Source organism: Daphnia carinata, chromosome 1 (assembly GCF_022539665.2).
Source record: "Daphnia carinata strain CSIRO-1 chromosome 1, CSIRO_AGI_Dcar_HiC_V3, whole genome shotgun sequence".
NCBI classification, from domain to species: Eukaryota; Metazoa; Arthropoda; class Branchiopoda; order Diplostraca; family Daphniidae; genus Daphnia; species Daphnia carinata.
The window spans coordinates 5,959,284-5,979,975 of record NC_081331.1 but is presented as its reverse complement, the minus strand read 5'-3'; the positions used below and the strand labels follow the sequence as shown (position 1 = coordinate 5,979,975).

At 41.1% G+C, this 20,692-nt stretch overlaps 3 protein-coding genes across 3 annotated transcripts; 1 reads left to right on the top strand and 2 right to left on the bottom strand.

The window, feature by feature from the left end:
* The first annotated feature begins 2,256 nt into the window (after nucleotides 1–2,256).
* On the top strand, nucleotides 2,257–3,592 carry LOC130691185 (B-cell receptor-associated protein 31-like). Its single transcript, XM_057514094.2, has 6 exons — nucleotides 2,257–2,448; nucleotides 2,520–2,629; nucleotides 2,697–2,797; nucleotides 2,872–3,028; nucleotides 3,097–3,302; nucleotides 3,376–3,592. Exons 2-6 carry the CDS (start codon nucleotides 2,538–2,540, stop codon nucleotides 3,528–3,530), a joined length of 711 nt encoding a protein of 236 aa, XP_057370077.1. The 5' UTR covers nucleotides 2,257–2,448; nucleotides 2,520–2,537; the 3' UTR covers nucleotides 3,531–3,592.
* An 84-nt stretch (nucleotides 3,593–3,676) lies between these two features.
* On the bottom strand, nucleotides 3,677–5,838 carry LOC130691139 (polyadenylate-binding protein-interacting protein 1-like). Its single transcript, XM_057514046.2, has 8 exons — nucleotides 5,685–5,838; nucleotides 5,134–5,457; nucleotides 4,867–5,076; nucleotides 4,690–4,802; nucleotides 4,406–4,625; nucleotides 4,222–4,348; nucleotides 3,947–4,157; nucleotides 3,677–3,887 (listed from the first exon to the last, which is right to left on the bottom strand). The coding sequence occupies exons 2-8, from the start codon at nucleotides 5,434–5,436 to the stop codon at nucleotides 3,800–3,802; spliced, it is 1,272 nt and encodes a 423-aa protein (XP_057370029.1). The 5' UTR covers nucleotides 5,437–5,457; nucleotides 5,685–5,838; the 3' UTR covers nucleotides 3,677–3,799.
* Nucleotides 5,839–6,218: 380 nt separating this feature from the next.
* LOC130691121 (uncharacterized) lies at nucleotides 6,219–19,028 on the bottom strand. The gene is made up of 13 exons (XM_057514025.2): nucleotides 18,800–19,028; nucleotides 14,843–15,218; nucleotides 12,286–12,769; nucleotides 11,920–12,220; nucleotides 11,581–11,812; nucleotides 11,249–11,476; nucleotides 9,852–9,895; nucleotides 9,681–9,755; nucleotides 9,450–9,576; nucleotides 9,252–9,372; nucleotides 9,006–9,185; nucleotides 8,755–8,923; nucleotides 6,219–8,693 (listed from the first exon to the last, which is right to left on the bottom strand). The coding sequence occupies exons 2-13, from the start codon at nucleotides 14,907–14,909 to the stop codon at nucleotides 6,813–6,815; spliced, it is 3,909 nt and encodes a 1,302-aa protein (XP_057370008.1). The 5' UTR covers nucleotides 14,910–15,218; nucleotides 18,800–19,028; the 3' UTR covers nucleotides 6,219–6,812.
* Nucleotides 19,029–20,692: the final 1,664 nt, after the last annotated feature.

Sequence of the window (20,692 nt, the reverse complement as noted above, 5' to 3'; positions counted from 1 at the left end):
CCAACAAAGCTGGCATAAAACAATATAGGTGAATTGAGCAAGCTAAATAAAAAAAAAGGCGATATATTTAATGTGTGAACAAAGCGAACACAGACAATGAAAGAGACAAATTTTGCAAAAAATATTTTATGAAAAAAAAATTTATTGACAATTCTCTGCAGAGTACAATTATTTTTGCAACTTTTAAAAAGGCACAATAGCCCTTTCAAAAGTTGCCGTCAACCCAGGCAGGGGGAGACACTGCCTTGTTGACCCACCGGGGAGATTACCCGGTGATTGGCTAAGAGAAGCCGGAAGAAGAGCTGAAGATTTGGAACATTTTTACAGGAGCGATTAACCTTTAGTTCGGATTTGTGGGTAGCCACGGAGCCCTCCGTGAACACATCATCGGACTAAGCGGACATCCACGTCCCCTTTCCGGCCAGAGCCCTCCAAACCTCGGTATATGTTGTTTTTATATATACCGTACAGTAGGGGCATGACCCCCTACGGGCTTATTACGAGTCAAGGGGAAACGGGGCTACGGAAAGGAAGGGAGCCCAGATATGCACTTCAATTTTTTAAATATAAAATACCGTCTCGGGAATCCAAATTAAGTATAGAAATGTCATGTCATCCATTCAATCATTACAATTCATTCAGTGTCTTGCCCCAACCAAGAATCTTTTCAGATCCAATGTTACTATTAACCTATGCTGAGAAAAGAAAAACACCATTAAGCATCTCAATTGTTGCTCATGTGACTTACATGACTTATAGATTCAACTTCTGGCAGAAGCTTGGGAAAGGCCATACAAATTGCAGATGAAAATCATTGTATAAGGCTCTTGAATGATAAAATAGCACCCCTAGAATGTTGCATTGTTGATAGTTGTGTTACCAGTATGCTGAAAATCCTTTCCTATTGGATAAAAATTTTTTTTTAGATTACACCTGGTTGGCAAAAAGGAAGAGAAATTCTTCGTCATAAATTCAAAATTATTTGAAGAAAATTCTTTTCATACCTAAAGAGTCTATGTATGATGTTCATCTCTGCAACAGCAGCAAAATTAAAACATCTTTAGGGCCATTTAAGTACCCAGCTTCACCAACACTGTGAACATAAAGGACAAGTTGTTCTTTAGCAAGAGAAGCAGAATTATTTGAGGCTTCTAGCTGTGACAGAACTATAAAGGATTGCTGTTACACAGGATTCATTCACACAAGATGGTACTTCTCATTAGACAATTTGCATACTCTATTACTTTACCTCATACCTTAATGGTAATGCACTTTCAGTGTTTTTCAACTGTAGGCTCACTCTTCCATCCTGTAACACTTCCAGACTTGACTTGATCCCCCACTAAAATTCTGTGAATGCAAAATAATAGCATTAAAAATACTTTTTCGATAGACAAAAAACCGAAAAGTACCTAATTCCTGTTTTATGTTGAACTCGTGTTATTTCTGGGTTTCCGTACCACACCCATTTTCAGCCCAAATACAGTCCCACAATTGTACACTTCCTTCGCTGCATGGACTTATTACTAACAATTCTTTTAGTGCAGCACTAACAGAATCTAACTTTAACACACTGTCAGGTGGTAGACTGAATAACTAAACAATAAATAATTGTTTGTTAAAATTCTATACTTATTTGGAATTCTTATTTGAAAAGTTTATGTACCTGACTGTGTTTGCCTAATGCCAACTCATCCTCACGTTCAGTTAGGGATGAGTTTGGAAAAACCTCCTTCACTGTTTTGAAAGTGTTCAGTTCTAATTTGTTATTTTCCAGTAACTGAGCTTGTAGACACAAAGTTTGAGCTAAAAAACACAAATGAATAAAAGAACACAAATACAATCATTACATATTACCATCCTTAGTTTTGTTGTCATCTAAGATTCTGTGCTGTTGAAAAAATTGAGCCTGCAGCTTCATAATTTTATCTAATAAACAATAATTAATAATTGAAAACTAATAAAATAATGTTTATACTTACCATCCTTATCTTTTATTATCTTATCCATTTTTAAATATTTTTCTCCAGCCACGAGTTTTTCTCCAGCCACGCGTTTTTCTCCAGCCACGCTACTCAATTAACTGCTAATAGGATACAATTAACTCAAATTGCTTACATGCCTGTAATAACGAAACCGACTGGTAGATGGCTACGGGTAGAAAAAAGAGAAAAAAGTGTGATTTTTTTTTTTTTTTTTTTTTTTTTTTTTTTTTTTTGTTATGTAAAACGGATTGCCATAGTGCTATAAAATTTTCTCTTTTTACTAGACCATATTTCATCTTCTTAGAGAAAATTATAAGCCTTAGTAAAGCATTTGTAAGGAAACGAAATCTTATTCGACTTTGGCCCATCCCATTTTTCTACAGCATCCGACGAGAGTAATACGAATTATTTGCTCCTTTGAACGTTGACGAAACTAGTCAGTTACTCTGGCTGTGCTGAAGCGGTAAGTGATATATTTAGAATTTGGTTACAGCACACGAGATAAAGTAACTGAACTTCGGGGAACATCTTTAGGATTAGAACTGTGTAAAAATGAGTTTCCAATGGGGTTTGATTGCAACCTTTCTCTATATTGAAATAGCAGTTGTTTTCCTTCTTCTTCTGCCCTTCATCTCTGCCCAAAGGTAAGTAAAATGTAACTTTTTAACTACTTGTACCATACATTGATTCTACTGTTTTTGTCTTCCCAAGATGGAACAAGCTTTTCAAGTCTAGTTTCCTCAGAGGTTTGGGTCAACAAGTCCACATCTACTTCTATGTCATTCTTGCATTCTTGGTCCTTTGCTTATTTGGTTAGAGTCAGCAGATTACTTACATGGAGACTACAGCTATTATGTGTTGTGATAAATTTCACTTGCTTTTCCAGATGCTGTTCGTGAAATGAGGAAGTATGACGTCAGTCATGATGGTAAAGCAAAGGAACAGCAGCATCAACACCTGGAACAAGAACTTCGAAATTCAATGGTGCTCTTTAGAGCCCAGAGAAATTTTTACATTACAGGATTTTCTCTTTTTCTGATATTGTGAGGACCATTTGTTTCAAGATGATGTTGAGGCTAACATACTTAAATGGTTTGTTCAAACCACCTAGTGTTATTCGCCGTTTGATGACGCTTCTTGCGGCTCAAGCAACTTTGGCAGCCACCAGCGAGGCCGCTATTCGTCAGGCTGCATCTGCTTCAAAGGCAGCTGAAGATTTGCTTGCCCAGAAAGAAAACGCTGCCTCCGACGAAAATACCAAAGAAGTTGAAGAAAACTTGTCCAAACTGAAGGAAGAATTGACTGAGGCCAGAAAGGGTAAGCATTTTTATGAACGTGATTGCCAAACCATTGTCATTACCAAAACTATTCCCATTACCTTGTTGCATAGAACGGACCCAGGCCGTGAAAGACCTTGAAGCCTTTAAGTCGCAAAGTGAAGGTGTTGCTCGAGAATATGATCGTCTTACCGATGAACACAGTAAACTTCTAAAGAAATTGGCCATCTTGGAAGGAGAAAGTGCGCCAGACAAGAAAGATGATTAAATTGTTGGCGTTTGTGTCGAAGACAAAGGGAATGCAATCTCATGGAGGTTTTCTTCAATGAATGATCTGTTTTAACCGTTATGCCGTGGAAACGGTGAAGCTTTGCCACTTAAATTGTTTCGAAATTAACTAAGTATGAAAAAAAATTATGGGTGGGGATATTCATCTTTATTTATCTCCCTACTTTGATGAATCAGCAAAGATGATAGAAACAGAATAATTACACATTCGAAATGGTCCTTAAAACATGACGAGTAACTTGTCGCGATCTATTTCAACGCATCCTGCATCATGAGGAATTTTTCAAAAGCTTCAGCCATCTCATCATCCATCCCGGTATCTTCCTCATACGCATACCTAATTGAGGATATGGGAGACATTAGTACCTCATTAAATTTTATTAGAAATGTGCGTACTCGTATTCTTCTTCATCTTCATGGCGATTAATTCCTTGGTCAAGAAACTCCGTCTCCTCAGCCGTTAGAGCTTGACCGTCGGGCCCATAGTATACTCCCATTTGCGGATTAGATGGCTGACTACTCACCGCATGACTTTCCCGAACTACTGGGGAAGTGGGTGCTCGTCCCCAGTCCGTTACTCTGAGTTCAATCATGTTAAGAAGTAAGTCTGAAAATGTTACAAAGCAGGTTAATTCATATTCATTAAATCAAATCGCTGACTAGGGAGAAACCTTTCATATGCATTTGCATCTCGACTGTGCGCGCGACCCTTTCAATCTCCGTCATCAGCTGATCCATTTCGGGGGTTTTTCTTTCGTGCGTTTGGCGATCATGGTCTTCAATGTAAGAGCCCGACAACTAAAGGGAATGTTGAGGTCTTCGCCACAAATTGGTATTTTGATATAGTCGTCTTACCTTCAGAATTTGACAAAGACACTTAACATTGCCAGGTGTTGGATGTTCTAGAAGTGTCAACAGCAACTCGCGTACTGCTCCTGCCAAAAGATCGAATCTGCCAGAACCATCTTCCCTGTGCATGTGTACAAAGAGCTCGCTCATAAATAATGCGAATCCCCTCAAATACTCTGCATCGCTCTGCATTAGGCTTTTTCGCTCAGCGTGGATAACTCTACAGCTGAGAATTCAGAAAGATATGATTCCATACCAACTTCAATTGCATCATAAATATCTATTCCCACCTGTTTAACAGTATTTTTCGAAAATCGATGGAATTGCCAGAGGCCCGGAGTCCTCGAGTAATGGCATCACACAGTCTTGCGCCGTTATACCGGAAATTGGGTTCACGTATAGCCTTGAAACGTACAATAAAGATCAATATATTTAAACGAAGTAGAAGAAATAAATCATATAATTACTAGACTTATAATTTCATCCACCAATATCTGCAGCACACTTTCATCCAAAGCTGGCCAACTATTCAAGTTGGACACAAGCTGATCACACAAATTTGTAAAATGCCCAGGACTATATGTTATTTCATATAACACTTGGAAGGCATAATCCAATAGTGGATCACTCCTTTCACAATCTGCCGTCACATCTATTTGTTCATGATATTCTGCTTCCTGTAGACCAAAAAAGTTACAAAAACAACTACTTTACAAACTATTCAATATTTGTACCACATATGGTGAGAAGCTCTCAGTGTAAGATGTAGCAATAACTGATTTTGGAACAAATTCTTTTGCTTCTACAGACAGCTGGGTGGCTGCTGGACGATCAGATGTGAATTTGAAGGGTTCAGCACTGATTGATAAGGTGGATAGGGAATCTGTAATCAAATTCTTGCCAATGAAACCACCTCCTTCCTGCTGCTGGGAGGAGGGCTCTACAACTGGATTCTGCTGATGAGGAGACTGATCACTTGTTTCAGCTGGACTTGGCCCAGTCCCAGAATCACATTTTGTGGGGGAAAGGGGATCCATGGTGGTGGTTGAGGATCAAATCTAGAAAGTAGTAATGAAATCAATGCTCAAGAAAATAAAGAAATTGCAATATCTGAAGTAACTGCAAACATTATTTAGGAGCATAATTTTTTGTTGGTGTCAATAACACATGAATATATTGGGTGCTGGGACCTCACAAAGGGCAAGAATGATAATATCTGTCCCAAATCTAAGGCACCAGCAAATCTAACATAAAATTTAAAAATGCATGTGAAGAACTTAGAAACCTTGTAGGTGTTATGAGATGAGAACGACGAAATGAATTGCTTGCGCACCGAACTTCGTCTTCCCTGTTGAAGACACTTGGTCAGGTAAACGACAGTGCCCAAGTAACACGCACGCAGGTTAAAAAGCAGACTACTCCGTACTTGTTGTCAGAAAATCAGAATCTGCGATTTTACGATTTGGGAGCTGCGAGCGATTGCTATGTTGCCAGAGTGCAAGCAGACTACGCAAATAAACCCCAAGGGAAGTCTTTATACAGCCATTAAAAATCGATCATGAATTTCATCGTGTCTCACTACTGTTTTGTCTTGATTACATAACAAGTGTTGTGGGACATACAGACCACATTACCTACAATGCATACAATGCCTTCACCATATTCTATAGAGCGTCCACTATCTTGAATGCCAAACAATTTGTGCAAAATTCCTGGTTTTATGATTATTTGACTCCAGATGCATATGAAAGAAAGGGCGAAATTATGATGCAATGGCAAACGATTCTTATATAGTAGAAAGCAGACAATAGATATTGCAATAAGGCATTTATTGAAACAAGCAATATGTGTATGGTGGGTAGTTGAAGGACATCTCGGCATAGCGACAAGCCGAATTGTTTCTTTGCACGTGAAAACAAATAGCAGGTAAGTGACGACCTCGTCACAAAACAATGATAACATTTGGAAGACGAAAGATAAATAACATCTCCATTGAACATGAACAGAAAACGTAATTCTAAACTGGTCTTTTTCATTATCAGTCACACCAAATAGAACACAAATCACAGGCATGTTTTTTTCGGGCTTTTCTTTTCTTAGGAAGTACTTTTTATGCTCTCATTCTGGCTTCGATGGTATAATCTAAACGAGAAGGCTCAGATCATAACAAAATATAAAGTAAATTAATAAACTGTCTTGGGTTTGGTTCTGGGAAAGGCATTTGCGTATCTCCAGCAAAAAAAAAGGATGAACAATCATCTGTACAAGGTTTTTGTCACCGTTAGTTTCAACACCACATGTTCGCAGAAGATCTGTGTAGAAACATAATTTACCGGCGTCGGTTGCATGCCACTTGGGCTAGCAAAATGAATTCTTTTCTCACGAGACAATATTATAGAAGAGTAGACAACGTTCACCTAGTGGACACGACAACTAGAACGGGCTCAGGTGCCAGTTTCTGGATACTTGTGCTCGTCGTGTCGGCGTAATACTGCGCTTGGAGTTGGCGGCTTTGGCGATCGGCCGGGTTGAGAGGAATATAGAGCGGTTGGTGCTCTTGTAAGTGTAGCCTAGACGGTCGCATTGCCGCATACTGATGTGGATAATAAGTAGATCCGACAATGGCCACAACAGGGGAAGAAATGATCTGCTTCATCCGAGACGTCTGAGCTCTACCAGACCAGTATTCATCTCTTGCCTGGCCTAGTTGCTCCGGATCAGGATATAGTTCTTCAGACAGTAATATTGGACTGCTACCACCGTCAGGTGCTAGTGGATAATCTGACCACAATACTGCTGCATTCGAGTTCTCTTTCACTGGCTGAATGAGAACATCTTCGACAGTGGTTATTGATAACGTTACATTGCTCGGACTGATGGTCTGGTGCGTAGGGATCAATTCGTCATTGAGATCGAGTGTTGTTGCAGTCGTGTTCTGAGGTGTTGATGATGTAACTTCCGCCGAAGACGAGAGATTATTATTAACAGGTTGAATAGTCGTTTCGTTTATCTGACGATGATTAATCGAAGGAGGAGCCTTGACTGAAAGCAACGTAGCTGCTTCGATGGTAGCAAGAGACAGTCCCGGATCTTCGTTGGCTTTCATTCCGTTGTTGATCTGAAGATTCTCAGATTGCTCTAGGGCTGTATCTACTACTAGATTATCACTCGGTGTTGAAGCTTGTTCAATTTCAGGTTGTCGGATTGTTTGCTGGCTGTGGGATTGCATTGTGTTGCTGATTGTCATTGTGGTCAGTGTTACCTGACTGCTGGAAATGGTGGTAGAAGATGATGGTACACTGTTTGCTACAATTAAACTACCCGTACTTGTTAGAGTCGGAGTAGTTGTTAGCTCTGTACCTGGAACAACCATGCTTGACCGAAGTTGATGAACGTTCTGCTGTTGTTGATTCCTAAATCGTTCAATAAATTGCTGATTGGATGGATTTAGTAAAGTCTGAGCAAACGTTTGTTGCATGTGATCCAGTGGCATTGACAGTTCTCCTTGTACAACAGGCTTCGTTGAATAACGTGTTATTTCCGCTTCGACAAGGGCATCCGGTCGCCATTGAGGTGGTGGTGGTGGAGGAGGAACTACCTGACGTTGTGGGACCCACTGTTGGTAGTACTGCTGGTTCGCAAGAGCTTGTTGTTGCCCTCGAATGGAGAGCTGTTGTGACCTGTTGGAGTTTCCCCATAACAACCGATTGGCCTGTCGAATTTGCTGTTGCTGCAAATGAAGTTGTTGTTGTCGGAGCAGGTAGTATTCGACTTTCGTCTGATCTTCGACGCTCATTGTTTGCTGTGGATTATTCCGTCGAGTGAACGGCCGCCTGGAATTTGATGGGCTTTCCTTGTTCGACTGAACTACGACGCCTTGCTGTAATTGCTGAAGGGATGGTGGAGTCAATTGCCCTTGTGGCTCGTATTTACGACCTGATCCTCCATTACCTCCAAGAGACTTGAAACGAGCCCGACCGTTACTGCCGAAGAAATTGCCCACCAATGGCCACTGGTAAAAGCTGGGCCGTTTGCTACTAGTCGGCACGTTGCTCCCGCTATTTCCTCCTCCACCACCCACTTTGATATCAGCTGGAATTTGTTGTTGTAACAAAGCCAAGGGAACATTCCCGTACGGGTAGATGTTATTGGTGGCATTGGAACGAGTAATCGATGAAATTGTCGATTTGGGCTCAGCTGTTTGGTTTGGTAACAGTCCACCAATGGATACCGTATCGCCATCAAGTGAACGGAATCGGATTTCGTTCAATACCGGTATTTCGTTATCTAATGGCTGAAGAAAACGAAAATTAGATGAGCGTCTCTTTGCCAACAAATGTTTTGTGTAAACTCACCCCGGAATCTAGTGGTTGCCTGCTTGGGAATGGCGTTTGATTGTTATTGACGAGGCTGTTGGTCAACGTTGGAGAAGGTGGAGGTGCTGGATTACATTCACCTGGGTGGAGAGTTATGGCAAGAGCTTTACCGGATTCCAAGTACATTCCTTTCTGGCAGAACGATACGCTGGAAAGCAAACATCATATTCAAGTGGACTGATTTCTTTTTTGCGTACCCAATTAGCTTAGAATCACAATCAATTATTTACCTTTTTCCGTAGCTATCTGTCAGGACGAGTTTGTCGACGGGCCATTTAGTCAAACCACTGTAAATCCAACCTTGATAGGCCGTGTATACGACATGAACTTTAGCCGGTGGAGAAAAGGTTGGGTGTGGCACAATCAGCCGTACCAGTTTACCACCGCTGGTTAACTCGTAATCAGGGCCCCTTCAAGAAGCAACCAAATATTTTTAGCAAATTCATTCAACTATATCAATTCACATGGTTACATACTTTGTCAAGGTGAAAGTCTCGTTGAAATTGTTGGCTCCAATGAGAATGAGTTCGATCTTACCCTGGGTGGTAACAGGTTGCAGCGTGGTAGAGCTCTGTAGCTGCACTCGATATTGATTGGCTATTAACGTTTGATATCAAACATAAATTCTCTTTAGATATGACGTAAAATAATTGAAAAAAATAGCTTTAACTTACCACAGAAGGGTTCCTCTTCGCGTGTTGCTAGGTACATGATTCCCCGGCCGGGCGATTTATCGGCATAGAAACCCATATTGGAACATTGTTCAGCATCAACACACGGGAAGCAGTCACCTTCCAGGAGCTTTAAAAAATGAAAAGCCGCAAAGCATTCAAACGTTTTATTAAAGAATCGAAATGTGGTTGAAACAAATAAAGTGTAAGTGAAAACTATGCTTGATGTCATACCTTTTCGTAAGACTCGCAGGCGAAGGCTGGAAAATGGCAACCGGGTACTACCGAGTCCGTGAACAATTTGTAGGCCTTTATAGACGACACGAAGACAAGTTGATGATGAGAAAGTTTCATTTGTTGATGTATACGATTCTAGCTCTTTTAACGTTAGGGGAAAACACTTACGCGTCGGTGGTTGCACAAACTCCGTCCGTTTTCCTCGGCAGATGCTGTGACGATAAATGCCACCGGCCAGAACAAACATAAAATAGGGAGGAAGAAAAGGAGAAACAAAAAAAAAAACACGGATGAATATCAACAGCATATAAGGGCATGAAATAGGAAACTGATTGGCCTACATAAAAGACCAATCATCGACAACGTCGGTGTGTTTTGTTTTCAAAAGTTGTATGGACTCTATGAAATCAAAACTAGGCTGTTTAACCTAGAAATTGGTCACGTTGTACCTCGGGACGACCCTCTTATCTAAACTTCCCCCGTGATTATGGCTCGTCATTAAAATAAGAAGGCCCCCACGTTAGCAGTTGGAACATGGTAGGGTACCGCGTAAAGAATTTTACGACTGCGTCAATTATGATTTGAGGATCATTGCCTATATGGAACGACACGCAAAGGAGAGCCACTGCAAATAAGCGCCGGTTTCGCTCGCGAAAATGACTCACCTAGCGTTCTATTGAGCCACAAGGAGAGAAACATATCTTTCGTATATTTTCTCTTTTACTTTAGTTTCTTTTTTTTTTTCTTCCCTCGCTTCGCATGACCAATTTTCATTTTCTAAACAGAACGCAACGTCTTCAATGCCCCCTCGTATCGGGGATATCGTGGCAGTCGTTCCCTTTGCGTGAAACTAAAAGAAACAAGGGGAGCTGGACAAAGTTTTGGCTTTGTGCCCAACGTCTGTATGTTACATTTCAAAGGCAATCAAAAGGATTAACAAACTATGAAAAGAGTGAGAGCGTAGTCTGTTGACGCTAAACGCACAAAAAACAGATTGACGACTTTTAAGCGCATTACATGAAAAAGAAAAAGACTTCTTGTCGTGAAATGAAAGAAAAAAAAGAGAAAGAGAGTAAGTGGTCCACGAGAATGTGCCTTGCAAAGCTCTCGCTACCATTAACCGCGGCAAAGATGGGTGAAAGTTGCAGACCAATTTTCCGGTGGACATGCTCAGTATGTGAATCATTTTCACTATCGTAAAATAAGAAAAATTTTCACTGGAAGCTTTTTGTTTGTCTCCAAATGTCACCGTCTCTTTATAGCTTGCATAACATTTGTTTGATGTATAGAGTAAAACCGCTGTCAGCCATTCCTGAGTGAAACAAGCAACTGCTGTTGGTATTCAAAAAAAAAAAAAAAAAGGTCCCGCCGATAATGCAGTCGGGATTCTCCCCTGGCTCTCTACTACGATTTCTTTTTTTTTTCTTTTGTTCAGAGAAAGCTATAATGAGCTTTTACATATACATGTATATTTAATTTTATTTAATGATATGATAATTTAATTTATGTGTCGCGTGTATATGTAAATCGCAAAGGGAAAAGAAGAAATTTGTGTGAAAACTTACACCAAATCATGTCACTGACGGCTCCGACGAATAGATTAGTACATCCTTTCTGCATCCTGCCACCATTTGGGTAGAAATCAATGTCGCCCATCGGTGCCCAGGCACCTAACCCTCCCATGTAGATTTTCTCGCCGTTGGAATGGATGACATCGACCAAGTCCGCGTCGGTCGAATCGAGTCGAACTCGCGGGTCATAGTTTTCGAACAGCGGGCCAGCCGGATCCAATCCTGGATAGAAACACATCGATCAAAATATGAATTAATTTCTTTCCGTTGACCAACTTTGAATATGAATCAAGTTAAACTAAGAGTGCTCTGAATAAAGAACGTACCAGTGATGCGACTAACGTTGCGGAGTTCGGAACCAGCAAATCCGGCCACATGAGCGCCCAAACTGAATCCGATGAGATGGAAATCGCCGTTCTTCGAGCCGAGCATTCCATTGATGGCAGTGACCAAGAGAGACACTTGACGTCCGACCAAACGCGCGTTAACAGCTGCTCTGACGTAGTTAGGCAAATTAGCACCGTTTTCCCAATCGACGCAGATCACGTTGACGTCTCCCTAAACGACACAGAAGGGTAGGGGAATCCCGTAATTATTTGCTTAATACATTGTTGTAAAAGATGTAGAGGAATTGGTTTATTGTTTGACCGATCCGGCCGACTTACGACACTGATGAGGGCCGTTCTCATCTCTTTGGCCCAGATACGCTGACACGAAGAGCCGAAACCGTGGATCATGACTTTGGTGGGTAGCGAGGCGTTGTAAGGTGACGTCATGATTGTGCTGGCGTTGTTATACCACAACGGATGAGGGGTATCGCGGTTGCGTGGAGTGTAGAGGAAGAAGCGCGTGTTGATCTCTTCCGGGGGCGCCGGCAAAAGGTCCAAATAGTTAAACGGACCTTCGTCGCGGAAGCAGCCCAGCTCGTTGTAGCAGACCATCGCCTCGTCGCGACGACTGCGATGTCTGATATTCAAATGTTTTAATTTGGGATTGCATTATTCAAATTTGAATTGATTAGGATCGAATACCTGTCTGTTTTGCGCTGCATCTTTTGCAATTTGCGCAGATTCCATTGAGCCATGCTGGCAATAACGGCCTGGATAATTTGACGGTCGTTGATTTCGTCCAGCAATTCTTCTTCGGGGTGAACGAGATTCTCCAAAAGCACGAGACTCTCCTCCGTCTGTTTTTGGCTGGTGGAATTTGCGCTCGTTTCTTGTTCGTTGGTTACCTGGTCGTCATTCTCCTCGTCGAGTTTCTCCTGCGCTCCGTTCCACATTAACCAGAGTTTCCTGTTTTCTTCTTGCGATCTGACGCGTTGATTTTGCTGCCGTTGCCGCTGATGCAATTGCCATTGGTAATGCCGTAACTCGGCATTCACGTCCGACCGGTTGTCTTTCGACCTCCACCAGCGGGACAGCATCGATGAATTCAAACCGTTTCGCGCGAGAATTTGATCGCCATCGTCCCGCACTGCCGAAGTGTTGGCCATAACACACAGTCCTATCAACACTACATTTTGTGTAGGGAAACAGAGAAACATAAATTGGAGAGAAAGAGTTGATTAAAGTGAAACGAAAGAAAGGCGATAGCATCGTTAGAGGAGAAGGTGGTCGGTCGTTCACAAGGAAGTGAACAAGTTCGTTTGCTGTTGGTCGCTATTTCGAGTATTGTCGCAATCATCGGAACTAACCGAGCCAAACGTTTTTTTCGTTCTACTTCTTTTTCCCCCTCCGCATTGGAAAACGTGTCTCTTGCTATTTGGTTCGGCAGCGAATGAGCCGTTGAATACGAAATTGATGTTTATTCATACACTCATTAACTAAACGCGCTTTTATAAACGTGTACAAATGTCGCCGTACTTCGCGAACCGGCTTTTTATGTTCTTAAACATATTCATGACAAGCAAAAATGTTTTTATTTTTCAAAACAGATAGCACTTAGTATTCAACAGGTGCGTCCCACCTGCTGTACTTTCTTTTCCTTTTCGTTCTCTGCTTTTTAATGTCGGCATATTTTTCCCGATTTGTTTTAAGGAATTAGAAGACGATTCAATTGATTAAAATTTAATTAAAAAAGTAAAGAGGAACGTTTAAGTGGTACAACACCTCCTACTGTCCATCTCTAGCTAAAAAAATGTGTATGATCTCTCGAGTGGTTTCAAATCATTTTCGAAATCGCCTATGGACACGGGTTATTTTACCTTTCCGGAATATCTTCACGCTTCGCCATTTTGCCAATTCGGATCAACAACGGCAAACCATTTGCCCAACTGCCGGAAAACTTGTGCTATTTTTTATTTTCGCAAACGTTGTTACTATGTTAAAAAAGAAATGCCATTATATGGGTGGTTATCGGGCCTTGTTGAGTTGCCGCCGGAATTTGCTGAAATAAAACAGTTGGCAACACGAGTTGAATAATACATTCCCTATATCCCCGTTTTCTGGAAAAAGAGAGGTCGGAGGATTTCCGCAAGGAGATGGAAGTAAAAAAAAAAAAAAATGAGAACAAGCTGTCTGGAAAGTTTTGCTAATTTTGCATTCATATTTCGGACTGGCGATAGCCTATTCGCTTTCGCGAGATCGTGGTAGCCAACAGTAATTATTATGCGCCAGCTTTAGTGTCTTCAGGGCGTCGGAGAAACTGAAGCCCATTTTTATATAGTCAACATTTTTTTAGGGCAAAAATTATAATCGTATGAAATAAGGTAAGCAAAATCGTGAGTTTGGGGTCTATTAGGGTCATGGCGTCTGACTGTCTACCAAAAGTCTCTCGTCAGCTGACATAAGAACGTGTCATTCAATGTCTTCCCCCAGCAATTCTTTTTTTTTACGAATCTAAGAGGGAATGGCAACAACACTTGACATCCTGACTTAACGGCACTTTAACTTCCTCGCTTTATCTAACAACATCTATTATCAAAAATGCATTCTTAAATTGTTTAAAAAACGTAAGCGGGTAGCCTAGTCTGTAAGAGGAGGAAATGCGTGCGTTCCCCTTTATGTTTTTTGTGTACGTATAGGGACTGAAAAGAAAAAAAAAAAAAAAAGACTTGGGCGCGATGTGGGTAACTGTGCTGGGCTGCCGTGTAGAGGTGAGTAACCTTCGGCTCCAGTTTAAAGGGGGCGGTCATTGAATGAGACCGTTCTTCCCGACAGTCTAGCCGGGCATTGACGAACTGCCTCTCGTCTTCCCCCTGCCGACATGGGCAAACAAACCGAAAGAAAAAAGTGAAGGGACCTAAAAAAATAAAATCTGTGCCAGTCGTATGCACACAAAGAAATGATTCTACACATAGACACGTATTCTTCGGTATATGCCACAGGTGTTTTTGACCCTTTTTTATGCAGCTCTGCCCGTCTAGTCTGTACACATCGAATGGTCATCATCCTCTTTTTTTTTTCTTTTTACCCCGAGTCATTCACATCGGACACATAAAGAATAAACACTGGGCCTTAAACGAAACAAAACCCCGTTAGGTTCTTTTTGTGCAGTTAGGTTTCTATTAGAAGCGGAGGTTTGCATTCAAACGATTTACAAGGGACGGTTGAATGGGATTTATTGTTAATCAAAATGGCGACTTACCGGCAAGCAAAATCCAGCGAATATGTTGCATCTTGAGAATTGAGCGACAGACTTCACCGTTAGTCATTTTTTTATTTTCCTTTTGAGTTCGTTGGTGTCTGTTGTGGCAAGGTCGACGACCGGGTACTTCTTTCTTGCGAGGGACACTGGGAACGTCGGTGCAATTCACTAGCAATATCTTTTGAATTCGCAACTAGGATCGTAAATTAATTTTCAAACAGTCGGCGATTCCTCATTGACGGCTGTTAGTTTTTACATCGAAATGGAAGCTTCATGGTCGGCTCATCAAGTAGACTAAAACGAGTGAGTTAGTACCGATGATTGATTGACAGTTGATGTTCTCTGTTTGGGTATCCGATCTAGAAGAGAATAAAACCTAAAAAAAAAACAAATAATAAAGAGACTGTAAGTAACAAGAATTGTACCAAGAGATTAACATTTCTAAAGGGTTTTCCTCCAAGAAAAAATAGAGAAAATACGATGAATCAATTCCGGTCCACTTGAGCTGATGGCCAACCGCAAGAAAACCGAACGCCCTAAGTAGCGTGTGCGCATAGCTATTGTGAAGCTTATAGATATTTTTGACGGATGGGAAAATGTAGCACACATACAATATAGCCAAACACGAAACGAAGCTATGAATTGTATTATGTTCCAGACACATTATTTGACAGGAAATGGCTGAGCTATTCAAACGCACACGCTAGAAAAAGAAAGGGTATACCTTTGACTATTGGGCGTTATTCAATGATAGTACACACTTCTCACGTATGTAAATGATTTCCTTTTCTCACTGCTATTACGTTTGGTTGATTTGCGTCGATCGGCGTATCGAGAAGAAAGTTTGATGTTAGTTACACACTATGGGAATTTTTCTTTTCTTTTTTGCACTGACAAAAATCCATAAATCAACGATTTGTCTGGTTTTGCCCAGCACGACATTTGCTAAGTGGAAACCGCACGCGATCAATTTACTGTGACGCAATACGAGAAGATTTTGGAAATTCCTTTGAAAAAAATTTTCCCCCCTTCGCTCGAGGGACGTGAATTCCAGTAGCAGGAAGAAAATTTTTTTTTAATGACATTGGTGGGACTATTTGGACCACAACATTACGACAGCCATCATTACTATAGATAATCCCTATAGCTTTTTTTTTTTGTTAACGAGAAATCAATGAATATTGCCCAATTAAGACAAAGAGCTATAGAATAGGGAAAACACACCTGGAATCAATTAATATTAACAGCTGCCGCGGATGCCCAAACACGGACGATCTGGGCACTTTGTACGTCATTACTAATTGCCAACCAAAATGGAAATTCGAAAGGCGATTTCAACAAGGCGATGACCTAAAGACGAGTAATAAAAAACTGGGTTGTTTTGAATGCATAGGAGAGGTAATCACGGACTAGGTCGTCAACTGCACGCAGCTTCATCGCTTGTGCGTGTTTTATTTCCGTAATGAATGGGGAAAAAAAGCCTTGCTCTAGCACGTTACAGAGAGTTTTGTAAACAGAAAAAAAGGAGGTCATACGTGATGTCGCATGATGACCAGACCTTCAACACGCGTGCAAATGAGTTTTTCATTGACATGAAACGAGCGTTTCAAATGTCCCGTAGTCTCCTTGGATAATATCTAATAACAGCTATGCACCAATCATTACAAAAACAAGGATGAACATTGAAAAATAATCTATGAAAATTGGTTTAATTTTTTTCGGTTGGCAAACACAATTTCGCAAGGCAGTCGGGTAAGGAATGTTAGCATTTTGTGTTTGTTGCACAATGATTGTCTTTGAAGTTAACTGCATTGACGTGAAAATCCGGTGTCGGCTTGTATGGAGAACGGACGCCCATAAACGTCTTGATCGGCACACTTATTCGTGTGGGTGAAACGGAAAAAAAAGGAGGAGAATAATGGCCAGTCCGCGTTTACTGATGGCACCATTTTCCCAACAACCTCAATCCGTCAATCGCGCCATGCATAATATCAAATTCTGACGGTAAGGCTATAAGGAATCAGGCGTAGCCGACAATTGCGTATTAATGTCCGTTGCGAATCCATCAAGCAATTTCCACGATTTCTCTTCATCGCTAAACGTTTGATTGGCATCCAGGGAAATCCATGTCAACGCCGCACATTCGAAAAAATAAAACGATATGCTCTGAATAATGGCGATCAATTTTGCTATTGAAAAATCAAGGACTTTGATTATATGGTATAGCTCTGGAATCCAGTTGCAGTCTTCGGTCATTGATAAAAACCCTCCAATAATCAAATGGCGAATTCGAAAAGAAACCAAAAGCCTTTGGCTGAATGTTTTGGAAGGACGTTCACCGGAAGACGGTTTTCGCCTTGGACGACGGCCAAAAAACACATCGGATTACAAACAGGACAAACACAAAAGAAAGAAAAATGGACACGTAAAGTGGATCAGTGGAACAGATTCAGGTTCAAGGTTTCTCCGAGCGACACCCCGGCCCTTTCTTCGCCTCCAACTATCTATTTGGTTAGTTGCATGGCTTACACGCGTTTTGGGTGTGTGTATGCGTGTAGTGGTGGGCTTTATAATCGAGAACAGGTCGAACGCGAATTGCAGCGTTTGCCAAACAAAAAAAAAAAAAGAAAAGACGTCATCGTTTGCTTTGGGCCAACTTGTTTTGCCAACGGCTAAATTGGTACCGACACATCTTGCGAATTTTCGACGTGAACAAGAACATGGAGGGGGGGAGATGGAAAGAGAAAAGATATGGTCGTTCATTATTGTTGGGCTCACGCTTACCACGCTGCTATTGCAATGCAAATGACGAGAAATCGAGACCATCCGATTAAATAATTCAAAAGAAAATCATTGCACTTTTCTTTTTCATTGTTGCCAATCTGCAATCCTTTGCTGTACAATCCAGGCCACACATCGCGACTCAATCCAATTCTTTTCACAAATTCCAAGCTGATTCTGAACATATTTTTTTCTTTTCTGTTATGCCATCCCGATGGCCAAGTGCCTCTGGTATGACCATCCCTATGTATTCCCTCTTTCAATTCCATAAATATAAAAGAACGATCAAACAGGAAGCTATTTCATTACAACAGACTCATTCAAAAGAAGGACATGAAACTCTTTCAGCGGGTCGTCTGCTCTTTCATTCCGCAGAGTTCGGTCAGCTAACGTGTCCGATGGCCCGTTGTACAAAAAACAAACACCAACTGCTTCCGTGAAGACATTATCGACACAGACGCGTACACTTGTCGTTTGTCGCTACTTGTTGATGTGTAATTGACCACGAGAAATGACCAACAACGCTTCTGGAACATTTCGTGTTGCGTGTGTGGTATAGTTTTTTTTGTTTTTTGTTTTAAAGCGCTTCGGCTTATAAACCAACACGTTGACCAGCAAGGCCATCTACGCGGCCTACAAGTGGCCAAAATAGTGCATCTTTACAATAAAAATGGAGTTGAACAATGCCATCGTGTCCAGAAGCTTATTTGACCCAGTCAAGCAGAAAATGAGAATGATTACACACACATACATGTACACGCAGGTAGCGCTTTTAAAAATACAACATCGCCCTTGAAGTTTCGGAGCATAACGGGACTTTATCGTACTTTTTTTTGTTGTTTCCATCCGCTGTAGGTCGTCGGTAGCGCTCACGCAAATAAAACGACTCGGCTGACCCAATCAGATCCGCTATGTACCGTCGTGCGTTCTCGTGAGTTTTACTTTTACTCTGGACAAAATTCCTTGCCAACCGAAAGTCTCGAATAAATGTGGAACAATTACGGCTACTTTGGTCGTGAGTTCGATGACGTTCATCTCCGATGAACGCGACCCGCATTCGGCTCTTGACGGACTTTGCTCATTCCTCGCATTCAACGTGAAAACGACGTTAACTAAGCTCCCAACAGCGTCAATTGCTTCGTATAAATGTAAAAAGAAACAATCGAATTGACTTACAGGTGTTGAATGGTTTGAGATACGATTGTTGTTGGCAAACAGGTGCAAACGTCGGGTCGTTTTGGCAAGTGGGGCGAACACCTCGCATGAAACACTAATGGTTTACTGCGACAGCCACAAACAATTAAAACAATAACAAACGGCAACTGTCGTAAAATAAAATAAAACTGTTTTTGAACGAAAGAAATGTGTTGCAGTAGACGTGAAATAAGTCCACCGTTGTGTTCGTTTGCTTGTGCACAGTGGCAGAGCCGGCGCTTCACTGAGTTCGGTTGAGTGAAACCGGGACACACGATCCCCAAGTTTCGGTCCACCGCCAGCCCGATCGCGCAAGGTGCCCGCCTGTCTTGGCCGCGCTGTGGCAGCACAGCAACTCTACATAGTCTCTGTGTAAACAAAAAAAGAAAAACCTCCTTCATCTTCTATTTAGGCTCCTCCTCTTTCTCTTCTTCTTTCCTTTTAAAATTTATTTCTCTCTTATTTTTTTCCTTTTTCATCTAATATCTTTTCTCTTCTTTTTTTTTTTCAACCTCATTTTGATGTTACACAACTGGCCGCATCGGCGTCACCAGCTTGGATACACACACTTAAAAAAAAAAATTGTTTTACATACACGATGATTGAATGGGATGTCTCAACTATTGATTATGCACACATCGAGCTGGTTTGAACCAAATCTCTTGTTCGCGTTGAGGTGGACATGAAAAATTGTGATCGTTTCTCCCAGATTACGAGCTGGACATCAGGAAGAGATGTTGGTTCCTCTTTAGTTTTAAACCACCCCATTAATCAATATTCGTTCGTTCATCGGGTCAGGACATTTCCGCTTTTTAATTCTTTTCAATCTCGAAAATCGAATTAGCTTTAAAAAGAGGTTAGAAAAGTTCAATCACATTTTCATCATACGTGGGAGGGGGTTGTTTTCGATTGCTAAATAGCTTTTTCACGGAAATCATTAGCGCTGTAAAAAAAAGGAGGGTGGGTTCGCATCGGAAGAAAAGCTTGAACACGAGGCGTTTCTACATTTCCAGTGATTTTCACTGTACAGGAATATAAAGGTGGGGATCGAATCGTGTAAACTCTGAAACGCATTTTTGAAAAAGGTTGTTTCTCTGGAAAACACCGAAACATCCCTTGAAAATTGTCCTCCATTGAAAATTTGCTAGGACAATAGAAAACGGGTTTTTCTTTCTAGGGGAAATCAGGGATGAAAAGAAATGAATGTCGAAGAAGCGTATAGTAGAGCATGATAAACCGTATTAAAGCACAACAACGTAACCATCTCAAAGGCAATTTAACCGTGCGATGATTTTCCATAACGAGGTCATATTTCTCGCGATTCGATTGACCAAAATTGAAAAAAAAACAAAAGAAGAGGAGATACTGGAACGAGAAACGACAAGCGAGCTGTGTCAGCGTCATCGACGCAAATTCAGGAAATTCTAGTATAGGAAGTCGACGCCGGCAAGAAACGCGTTCATAGCCTTCGTCGCTGTCCGTCGTTTTTTGTTTTGTTTTCAAATTTCTGTTGTTGTACCTGGTTGACCCGCTTTACTTTTCTCTTTCTTTCGTGTACGCTTATATAATACTGAGCGACTGGTTGCTGCCTTGCGGTACATCAGTTCTGTGATTTTTTTTTCATCACTGTAACAAACGAAAAAGAAACAATAAAAAGATCAAGGAAAATCCAAAGAAAATTTCGAAAAGTGATTGTACCGTGTTCTCAAAAAAACAAAAACATCAATAATATCTTTTTTATTGGGAAAGAAGCCGGAAAAAGGAAATCGATGTAGAACGATGGCTCATTCAAAGGGTACAGCCGTCGATGAGGAAGAAGTTTAAGGTGAGGCACATATACGGAAAGAGATTACATTAATTTAAAGACACGTAATG